This window comes from Rattus rattus, chromosome 2, assembly GCF_011064425.1.
Source record: "Rattus rattus isolate New Zealand chromosome 2, Rrattus_CSIRO_v1, whole genome shotgun sequence".
Lineage (NCBI taxonomy): Eukaryota > Metazoa > Chordata > Mammalia > Rodentia > Muridae > Rattus > Rattus rattus.
This window is the reverse complement of record NC_046155.1, coordinates 103,736,826-103,749,296: the sequence shown is the minus strand read 5'-3', so window position 1 is coordinate 103,749,296 and position 12,471 is coordinate 103,736,826. Positions and strand designations below refer to the sequence as shown.

The window sequence follows — 12,471 nt, the reverse complement described above, 5'->3', positions numbered from 1 at the left end:
GGAGTTGAATTTAATATTGGTGATTCAGTGTGAGATTCCCATTAGATTCTGTTACACCAGGACTGCTCAGCTATACAAACATTCCTAAAGTATGCATATCTTTTCTGAAACAATGACATTTTCGTATATGTATTCTTCAGGTTTGTCCCAGGAGTTATAGTATGTTTTCATGAACTGATCCAAGAACCAAAATAATTGTCATAGATAAGGTAAGTTACTCACAAACACAGTCAACAGAACTTAGACATCACAGGCCTTTAAGCTGTACTACTTTTTAAATGTATGACTAGAATTGAAGAGGACATTATTTTTTTAAATCAGTTTTATTAGGATAGATAGGTCTAATCCACTGTCTCAGCACAATTTAATGAATTTGAATTTAAAAATATATATCATCTGATTGTTCTAAATTGATTATATAAATGAAACATGCATAAATGTATGTATTTAATAATGTAATTTCATATGCAACAAGTCTCCATGTATCAAAAAATTTATCTTTAAACACATTAGCATAAGGAAGCAAATAGCACATTAGCAAAACCATATTTAAAATGTGAGATGGAATATCATATTCCTGTTATTTTTATTGCCTGTATGGTCTCTACAAGGATGATAGTGAGCAGGGTTCTGATTGTCCTTAATATCCCATGTGCCTATATTGCTATAGCATAAATACATTCTTTATTATGGAATTCAACAAATGACTTGTTGAGTTAGCAAGTAGAATGTGCCACCTACCATAGATGATCTTATTTCATCATGTTTCCCTAGTACAAGAGGCAGGATAACAATAATGAAGAGGCAAAATCATCCTAAATATAATGATCTGAGGTAAGCTCCTTCCTGACAATCATATTGCTGATCTAAACTAACAAGATTAACCCTTTCCTCTACCAAAAGATGTTCCAGGATGTGACAAATTCCAAAAGCTCTAGATTTCAAGTGTCTGAGTTCATTCTGATGGGATTTTCAGGTATCCACAGATGGCAGCAGTGGCTTTCTTTGCCACTGTCTCTACTCTGTCTTGGCTCTTACAGCCAACATACTTATCATTACCATAATCTGCCAGGAAGTGTCACTACACCAGCCCTGAACCATTTCATGGACATCCAGACTATAGTAAACATGGGCTTGGCAATCACCAAAATTACCAAAAGCAATCTTCAGATTCAATGCAATCCCCATCAAAATACCAACCTAATTCTTCAGAGAGTTAGAACAGTTTACAAATTCAGCTGGAATAACAAAAAAACCAGGATAGCTAAAACTATCCTCAACAATAAAAGGACTTCCGGGGCAATCACTATCCCTGAACTCAAGCAGTATTACAGAGCAATAGTGATGGAAACTGCATGGTATTGGTACAGAGACAGACAGATAGACAAGTGGAATAGAATTGAAGACTCAGAAATGAACCCACCCACCTATGGTCACTTGATTTTTGACAAAGGAGCCAAAACCATCCAATGGAAAAAAGATAGCATTTTCAGCAAATGGTGCTGGTTCAACTGGAGGTCAGCATGTAGAAGAATGCAGATCAATCCATGCTTATCACCCAGTACCAAACTTAAGTCCAAGTGGATCAAGGACCTCCACATTAAATCAGATACCCTCAAAGTAATAGAAGAAAAAGTGAGGAAGCATCTCGAACAAATGGGCACTGGAGAAAATTTCCTGAACAAAGCACTAATGGCTTATGCTCTAAGATCAAGAATCGACAAATGGGATCTCATAAAACTGCAAAGCTTCTGTAAGGCAAAGGACACTGTTGTTAGGACAAAATGGCAACCAACAGATTCAGAAAAGATCTTTACCAATCCTACAACTGATAGAGGGCTTTTATCCAAAATATACAAAGAACTCAAGAAGTTAGACCGCAGGGTGACAAATAACCCTATTAAAAAACGGGGTTCAGAGCTAAACAAAGAATTCACAGCTGAGGAATGCCGAATGGCTAAGAAACACCTAAAGGATTGTTCAACATCTTTAGTCATCAGGGAAATGCAAATCAATACAACCCTGAGATTCCACCTTACACCAGTCAGAATCACTAAAATCAAAATCTCCAGTGACAGCAGATGCTCGCAAGGATGTGGAGAAAGAGGAACACTCCTCCACTGTTGGTTGGATTGCAGACTGGTACAACCATTCTGGAAATCAGTCTGGAGGTTCCTCAAAAATTCGATATTGAACTACCTGAGGACCCAGCTATACCTCTCTTGGGCATATACCCAAAAGATGCCCCGACATATAAAAAAGAAACATGCTCCACTATGTTCATAGCAGCCTTATTTATAATAGCCAGAAGCTGGAAAGAACCCAGATGCCCTTCAACAGAGGAATGGATACAGAAAATGTGGTACATCTACACAATGGAATATTACTCAGCTATCAAAAACAATGACTTTATGAAATTCATAGGCAAATGGTTGAACTGGAAAATATCATCCTGAGTGAGGTAACCCAATCACAGAAAAACACACATGGTATGCACTCATTGATAAGTGGCTATTAGCCCAAATGCTTGAATTACCCTAGATGCACATGAAACTCAAGACGGATGATCAAAATGTGAATGCTTCACTCCTTCTTTAAAAGGGGAACAAGAATACCCTTGGCAGGGAATAGGGAGGCAAAGATTAAATCAGAGGCAGAAGGAACACCCATTCAGAGCCTGCCCCACATGTGGCCCATACATATACAGCCACCCAATTAGATAAGATGGATGAAGCAAAGAAGTGCAGGCTGACAGGAACCGGATGTAGATCTCTCCTGAGAGACACAGCCAGAATACAGCAAATACATAGGCAAATGCCAGCAGCAAACTACTGAACTGAGAACGGAACCCCCGTTGAAGGAATCTTAGAACGGACTAAAAGAGCTTGAAGGGGCTTGAGACCCCATATGAACAATGCCAACCAACCAGAGCTTCCAGGAACTAAGCCACTACCCAAAGGCTATACATGGACTGACCCTGGACTCCAACTGCATAGGTAGCAATGAATACCCTAGTAAGGCACCAGTGGAAGGGGAAGCCCTTGGTCCTGCCAAGACTGAACCCCCAGTGAATGTGATTGTTGGGGGGAGGGTGGTAATGGGGGGAGGATGGGGAGTGGAACACCCATAGAGAGGGGGAGGGGTTAGAGGGATGTTGGCCCTGGAATATCAATCGAAATGTAAATAAGAAATACCCAAGTTAATAAAGATGGAACAAATTTTTAAAAAGATACTTATCAAAGGAAAAATTTCACTAAGAGGACATCGCAATTCTAAACATCTATGCGCTAAACACAAGGACACCCAAGTTCATAACAAAAAACCTATTACAGCTCACGTTAAATAATGGACATTACAGAAAAATAGGAACAGACTTTAGTATGCCACTCTCACCAATAGACAGAAACTAAACACACAAATTCTTCAGCTTACTGATGTTATAAACCAAATGGACCTAATAGATATTTATAGTTTACACAAACACAAAAGAATATACCTTTTCCTCAACGCCTTACAGAATGTTGTTCAAAATTGAACACACACTTGGGCACAAAGCAATTTTTAACAAATATAAGAAAATTGAAATAACTCCCTGCATCCTGACCACCATAGATTAAAGCTGGATACTAACAACAGGAGAAACAACAGAAAGCTTACAAACTCATGGAAACTTAAAACTCACTATTGAATGAAAAAAAGTGTTTCAAGATAGAAATTAAGAAAGGAATTAAAGACGTTTTATAATTGAATGAAAAGGAATATCCAACAAACCCAATATAATGGGACACCAAGTAAGTGGTTCTAAACTGAAAGTTCATATGACTAATTGCATAGACAAAAACACTGACAACATCTCATACTTGTAACTGAACAGCACACCTGAAAGTTTTAAAATTAAAAAAATAAAGGTTATTACATTCAAAGGAAGTAGATGACAAGAAATGATCAAATTCATACCTGAAATCAATCAAATAGAAACAACAAAAACAAGAAAAAGAATCAAAGAATAAAAGTGTTTGTTCTAGAGATATGTTCTGCTTTCATTTTGTTTGCAAAGCTTTCTGCAAGGCAAAGGATGCTATCAGTAGGACAAAACAGCAACCAACAGATTGGGAAAAGATTTTTACCAATCCAACATCTGACAGAGGATTAATATCCAATATACACAAAGAACTCAAAAAGTTAGACTCAGAAAACCAAATAACCCTATTTTAAAAATGGAGTACAATGCTAAATAAGAAACTGAGAAATACTGAATGGCTGAGAAGCACCTGAAGAAATGTTCAACATCCTTATTCATCAGGGTAATGCAAATCAAAACACAGCTAAACAGTCAAAATGGCTAAGATCAAAATCTCAGGTGACAGCAGATGCTGTCAATATGGCGCTTGAAGGCCTAGCCAGGGCAATTAAAAAAAAAAAAAGAGGTCAACGGGATCCAAATTGGAAAAGAAGAAACCAAAATATCACTATTTGAAGATGACATGATAGTATAGTTAATTTACCCCAAAGTTCCCCCGGAGAACTCCAACAGCTGATAAACAACTTCAGCAAAGTGGCTGGATATAAAATTAACTCAAACAAATCAGTAGCCTTCCTCTACTCAAAGGATAAACAGGCTGAGAAAGAAATTAGGGAAAGGACACTCTTCACAATAGTCGCAAATAATATAAAATACCTTGGTGTGACTGTAACCAATTGAAAGATCTGTATGACAAGGACTTCAAGTCTCTGAAGAAAGAAATTGAAGAAGATCTCAGAAGATGGAAAGACCTCCCATGATCACCAATTGGCATGATTAATATTGTAAAAATGGCCATTTTGCCAAAAGCCAAAAGCAATCTACAGATTCAATGCAATCCCCATCAAAATTCCAACTCAATTCTTCACAGAGTTAGAAAAAGCAATTTGCAAATTTATTTGGAATGAGAAAAATCCCAGGATATCAAAAACTATTCTCAACAATAAAAGAACTTCTTGGGGAATCACCATCCCTATCCTCAAGCTGTATTACAGAGCAATCGGGACAAAAACTGTATGGTATTGATACGGAGACAGGCAGGTAAATCAAAGAATAGAATTGAAGACCCAGAAAAGAAACCACACATCTATGGACTGTTGATCTTTGACAAAGAGCTAAAACCATCTAGTGGAAAAAAGACAGCATTTTCCACAAATGGTGCTGGTTCAACTGGAGGTCAACATATAGAAGAACGCAAATCAATCCATTCTTACTGATTCTCCCACTTACAGTCTCCCTCAATATCATTTCCAACAGGATGTCTCGTGGTCCACTGCTATAGAACATATGTTATCCAGTGACTTTTTTTTCACTTACTTTCCTATTGAGACAAAGAAAATAATAAAAATTTCTGTTATTAGTAAGAAATATATGCTGTTTGTTAAGCTACATGGTCTCTTTCTCTCGTGTGTGTTTCTGTGGATCTGTGTACTTGCATGTGTAAGAGAAGGCTTGGAAGAGGGGAAACTGCCTCATCTTCCCCCCTATAAAACAGTATTCTCTGCCTCTGTGCATGCATTCATGTTTAGATATAGGGCCTTTCCTTAAAATATCAAAATAATTATTCACATGGAATGAAGAACACACAATTTTAGAAACCGCCCACCCACAGATAGAACAGAATCCTGAAAAGGAAATAGCATTTTATTTGGAAAAGATATTTAAAACAATATGCCTTATGCTACATAGCTACAAAATGTTAAGTTCTTATTATGATGTAAATCCAGGTTTACAACAATGCTTCAAAACTAGAACAAGAAATGTTTTGCTGTACACGGTGGTGCTTGCCCGTAACACCAGCACCAGGGAGGTAGAGGCAGTTAGGTCTCTGTAAATTCAAGGCTAGCTTGATCTATATAGCAAGTTCTAGTTCAGCCAGTGCTACACAATGAGACTCCCTCTCAAATAAAGGAATGTACAAAACAAGAATAGAAATTGTATGCACTATTTATAGAGATTTATCAAATATTTATATTACACCCAAGTTAGGAGGTATCTTCTTTTCATATGCCCTGTGTGTTATGTGCGTGTGTACATGTATGTATATTATGTTTTTGAACGATCTAAAACAAAGAACTTTTGTTTTAAACACCTGACTGTGTATTTTCAAAACTGAAGGCACATTTTAGACTTGGTTTTGGCCCTTTGTGAATTTCACATCATACAACCCAATTCCACTAATCTCCCTCATATATGCTCTCAGTGTCATTACAGGCCAGGACCTCCCCATGGACATAGGTGGCATCACTGGCTACTCACATCAGGCTGTTCCTCACTACCCTGGACTCTCCAGTTTTGCCTCTCTTCATTGTGCAAACGCTCTTCCTATTCTCTTTCTCTTCCATTTCTCCACCACTTACTTGCTCATCTTAGTGGTGCCTTGGGGTGTTTAGGTGTCTGGGGTTGTCTCAAGAGTGCTATGTTCTACCCATGTTCTGTGGCATTGGTCAGGAGTTGTCCCTGGTATGATCTGCATAAGCGTACCTTCACCGTGTGGGACTGGTGACGATTTAGGCTTTCTCCCCACACAGTTCCTGGCACTAGGCGGGGTTGTCTATAGATAAGCTTCCTGCCCAGGCCTTGCAGTACCAGACTGGTGGTGGCTCAGAGCAGGAGTCATCTTGTCTCAGTTAAGGCATGATGTTTATAATCATAAAAGCATCAAGAAAATTAAAAAGATCATATTAATATTTTAATTTAATATAAATGAACCATTGTTTATATTATCTTTGTCAAAATGCTTTGAGAAAATACAAGATTAAAAATGCCATTTGATATTTTTATGTCTTAAAGAGACATTTCCTCATATTATTTCAACTTTATGGTGAAATGGGCAAAAGTATGCATTTTCAAGGTATGCTGCATGCTGTTTTCACATGCTTATGTTTTGTGAAATGACCACCACAATCAAACCAATTAACATATCATCAGCTCATTACAATATTCACCCTTCAAGCAGTTCATAATCTCGTTAATGTGATCATATAATAGCATCAAGTCCATATTGAGAATCACAGACTCCCATCACAAAACATCATGATTGCTAATATAAAGTAAGACTAATCTATGTGTGCGTATGTGTCCATGTGAGTCTGAACACAGGCAGATGTGTGTGTGGGGTGTGTGTGTGTGTGTCCTGGTGAGTCTGAACACAGGCAGGTGTGTGTGTGTGTGTGTGTGTGTATGCCTCTGTGTGTGTGTGTGTGTGTGTGTGTGTGTGTGTGTGTGTGTGTGTGTGCTTTGACAGAAATCTGCAGAGGGCACTGGCTCCTTGGAGTTACAAATGTTTGTGAGCTGCCTGACTTGGGTGCTGGAATATAATCTCTGGTTCTCATGATTGAGCAGCAGGTGTTCTTAACTGCTGAGCCAACTCACAGGTGATAGCCTGCTTGCAGCTGGCACACATTACTGTCATCATATAGAGGCCACCCTAATATATAAAAGGGATGCATTTACTTTAGTTATTCTTTAAACATTTCATACAGGAGTGCAATGTTTCTTGATCATACCCAGTCCTGTACCCACTCTGACTCCTCAGGATCCTCATCTCATCTCCCTCTCAACTTCTTCTCCATTTATGTTTAATAATGTATTTTTAACCCATTGAGTTCAGTTAGATCTCCCCATATGTATGTGAGTGTGAGGTCATCCACCAGGGTATAGGGAATCCACCAGTGTCCACATTTACAAAAAGAAGTAACTCTCCCACTCCCACTACCATCGCCTGTCCAAATCTGTACAGCACACAGTCAGTAGCTTGCAAGAGTCCTCCACTTTATACTTCTATTAGTCACTCTTTCTGCCCAATAAGAACAATTTCCACTTATATTGAATATTTTTTGAGACAACCTCACTATGTAGCCCTGGTTAGTCTCAAACTTGAACTTTCCTCGGTCTCAGCCTCCCAGATACTTCTTATTTCTGACAGTGCACACGAAACTGACTCAGTTTTCTATTTTATAATGAGGTCACCAAGCAAATACACTGCTCTATGTCTTTAACATCAACACAGTATATAAAATTTATTTAGATTGTATGACAATCCAGGTTTTTTATTATCAGTATTATATAGAATTTTACTGTGAGAGTGTGTAAAAATTTGTTCATGTTGATGCTGACACACACACACTTACATACTATACACATATACCATATTCATACATTATAATCACACACATACACTCACACATTATACACATACCACACACACACACACACACACACACACATTCTCTCCCTTACACTCACACATTCACAAACGCAACATGCATACACACCACACACTACATATACATATCACACACTACATATACACTTCATATGCATGCATATATATATATACACACATATTCAAACACTTACATCCTACAGACACATATGCACACACAGAGAGATAAGGAGAGACAATGAGACAGAGAGACAGAGTGTCCAGTGTTCCTTTGGGATCCTGGGCACAGAACTATAGTTCTGCCAGAATTGCTGAGGTATTTGTCGCCTCTCTCCATGGAGTTCTCAGCTTCCAGGGTAGGCCTGTGTGGATTCACCATGGCAGAAAAAAAACAACCAACAAACCCAAAACAATGAAAATGTGGGGCCCCCATTCCTCTACTCCAAACACTTATTAAAGTTAGAAACAGAGTTTGGAAGCAAAGAGAATTTGGGGTTCGATAACTTTCTTCTAGTATGAAAAACAAATATGAGATAAGATTAGAAATACCAAATATCAAGCATTGTTCCTACAAAGAAGCAAAACTTAAAAACCACCACCACCACCACGACCACCACCACCACAACAACAAACAAACAAACACCACAAGCAATTCTTACAAAGACAAGAGAGGCAATGAAAACACCCACTTGTCCTTTATCTGTGGCAAAGCGATATTTTTCAAGGTTTCTTATACAGAATTTTATTTAGAAAACCACAGACAGTACACTAGAAGGCAGCCTCTCTCAAGGCAGCCATACTCAAGTCTCTAGTGGACTCGAGGGAGTAAGGACACAATTACTGTACTAATTTACAAACATAACTTGTCTAAGAGGCCCCTGTCTTCTTCCCCTAGGACATTCACTCATGGGGGCTGGAGAGGTGGAGAAATTTCTTGTGAATATGGAGAAAGTTCCTCAGCGGCCACACTGCCCAACCCATTCCTCAGCGTTCAATAAGTACCACTTAAGAATTTGGAAATGAGACCTGCCCGATGTGCGGGACCAGCCATATGAGGGCTGCAAGGGCGTCCTGATACATGTGCAGTGCCAAGTAGTCACAGTGCTCGCAGTGGTGCATGTGGCACTGGACCAATCTGAACCATCCCTGTGGCCAGGAGGAGCAGGTCACTCCTGTGCTTGTGCTCTTGCTGTGGGTCCTGAGTTGCCCTTGCAGTTGAGGGTGTGCTTAGTCAGCTTCGCTTTCACCTCCAGCAGCTCTAGCATGTTCTTGGGTTAGGTGAGAAGACCTCGGGCTTTGGGGGATCCCTGGCGCCTGGCTGCAGGTTTGGGGACAGGATTCAGCATCACCAAGAGGGCTCAGGAAGTGAGGTGCTCATTTGGGCCTTGGGTATTGGCCACAGAGATCCTGCAAAAACACAGCTGTCAACCTCCAGATCCAATGCCTCATCTGTCCACTTCTGGCAGCTGTAATCTCCGGTAGATCCACGGGTGTGTTTGGGGGGCAGGGGGATTGTCACAGAGCAGGGTGGAAAAATTGGGAAGGTGAAAAGAAAAGGGCTCAAATACACAGGTCCTGCAGCCCTTTTGGATGGGATGAATCTAACATGACTCTGGGTCCTCATTGCTGCGGCCAGACTGGAGCTCAGTGTGGTCAGTGCTCCTGAAGGCTGAGCTCCTGCTATTGGATGATGGAGATAGAGAAGAAAGGCAGGATGGGTGCAGTCAGTTCCTTGGTTACAGATGGAGGAGGGAATACAGGTGGGGTTTACCAGGAACTGCCTGATAGTTCATGTGGGCAGCCTGGGAGGCTTTATCCAAATATAACTTTTATGTGTCTCCTCAATCCCCCAAAAACAAATTAAAATGGGTTCTATTTTTATGATTATGAAAACATGAATCCGAAAGAACAGAGAGTATAAATGAGAAAACAGTATCATAGATGTCAGCATGTCATTGAGAAAATGCATATTTAATGGGAAATAGTATAATAGAGGCTAAGACTTAATAGCCTTCAATAAGAACTAGTAATATTAATGGTATTTGTATAATGTAGAAAATGAATATAAAATATGTATGATACATCTAACACAGGCAACAGAAACTCTCAGAGGACAAGGAAGGTAAATCAGGGGGATTTGTTGAAAGAATAAATGAAAGGATGTTATTGCTTATTTTGTAGAAAAAATAAACCAAGGAACTCACCATTCTAGGCACCATAAGCTGCTCTTCACCTATGACCATACATTCATTTTGTGAAGAAAAAGGATCATAGTTCAGTATGTTAAAATACAGTAAAGAGAAATCATGAAGAATGAGGGAACAATTTCACTGACTTGTGAGATCCTAAGATTTACTGAGGAATAAATCATGAGACTATTTTCAGAATCCTTTGAATAGAGCATCAGTAACAAAGATAAACTTCAACCACTGTTGATAAGAATTTTAATAGTCTAAGTCCTAAGTGTTTAATAGTTGCTGAGAGGATGAAATCATTTGACTGTCTGTCTGTCTATCATCTATCTATGAAACTTCAGTCTTCCCAGAGCTGTTATGATAGGCATGAAGCCAGCATGCCCAGACCAAACTATATTCTAAGACCATATCTATAGTAAAATGTGTATCAATAGTTGAGTAAAGTCACATTTTAACAAATAACAGAACACAGTGGATTATTACTCTACAAAGATGAAAATCTACCTTTCAAAAATACAGTCAGGATCTGATCAGTAACAATTTCCTAAGTGAATCAATGAATTAACAATAATGAACAATACAAACATAACTATTCCTTTGGTTGATTGAATAATAAAATGTATTGTATGGTTTTAAAAAGCAGAACAGGGTTATACACAGCAATCCCAACTTGTATTTTCTCTTGTTTTTTCTTTAGAAAAACCTACATAATTTTAAGCAGTTTCATGGTGGTACCAGCCTGGTCATGTCAGCGCAGAATAACACAGATCTGACTCCAGCTTCCTTTGTTCTGAATGGGATCCCCGGCTTGGAAGACATGCACATCTGGATTTCCTTCCCATTCTGTTCCATGTATGCAGTGGCTATGATGGGGAACTGTGGACTGCTCTATCTCATCGTCTTTGAGGACTCCTTACATAGACCCATGTACTACTTTTTAGCAATGCTTTCTCTAGCGGACCTTGTCATGTGCTCCAGTACAATCCCTAAAGCCCTCTGCATCTTCTGGTTTCATCTGAAAGAAATTGGATTTGATGACTGTCTTGTACAGATGTTCTTTACCCATACCTTCACGCTGATGGAGTCTGGGGTTCTCATGCTCATGGCTCTGGACCGCTACGTAGCCATCTGCTACCCTCTACATTACTCCACCATTCTCACCAATGCTATCATTGCCAAGATTGGGTTTGCCACCTACCTAAGAGGGGCACTGCTAATTATTCCAATTATATTTGTTATCAAGCACCTACCCTACTGCCGAGGCAATATAATAAACCATACCTACTGTGACCACATGTCTGTAGCCAAGTTGTCCTGTGGCAATGTCAAGGTGAATGCCATTTATGGCCTGATGGTTGCTCTCTTGATTGGGGGCATTGACATTCTGTGCATCACGGTCTCCTACACCATGATCCTGAGGACAGTGGTCAGCTTATCCTCAGCAGATGCTAGGCAGAAAGCCTTCAGCACCTGCACTGCCCACATCTGTGCCATTGTTTTCTCCTATAGCCCAGCCTTCTTTTCCTTTTTTTCTCACCGCTTTGGGGGACACACCATCCCTCCATCTTGTCACATCATTGTGGCTAATATTTATCTGCTTTTACCTCCCACTATGAATCCTATTGTCTATGGAGTGAAAACCAAGCAAATACGAGACTGCGTCATAAGGATTCTTTCAGGGTTGAAGGATTTCAAAGCTCACAGTATGTAAATGAGCTTTGGCAGGGTAACAGAGTATAATTACATTTAATTGCTTTCTTAGGAGGAAGTTGGTAAAATCCTTGTAGATGTACTATCTTACCATGGCACTAAAATCCAGACCATGTTACATGTATTCTTCAAAAGTCTTGGAATGCTCACCAAGCTCACATGACTCTCCCTTCTCTTTTGAATAATAATCTACTGGAAAGACCAGGTTCCACTGATAGAAGCCAAAGAAAAATGAGTAAAACTGGAGGATTATACGTCTTGATTTGATATTTCAACTGTAATTTTTAAGATATATGTCAGTTATTGCTTTTGATAAAGTTATACATGTTTATATGTATACAATTGTAAATGTGTGTATAGATCTTGTATATAGGCAC

General features: G+C 39.2%; 1 protein-coding gene across 1 annotated transcript; it reads left to right on the top strand.

The window, feature by feature from the left end:
* The first annotated feature begins 11,129 nt into the window (after positions 1-11,129).
* Positions 11,130-12,095, top strand: LOC116894117 (olfactory receptor 52N4-like). Its single transcript, XM_032895835.1, has one exon. The coding sequence runs from the start codon at positions 11,130-11,132 to the stop codon at positions 12,093-12,095; it is 966 nt and encodes a 321-aa protein (XP_032751726.1).
* The last annotated feature ends 376 nt before the right edge of the window (positions 12,096-12,471 follow it).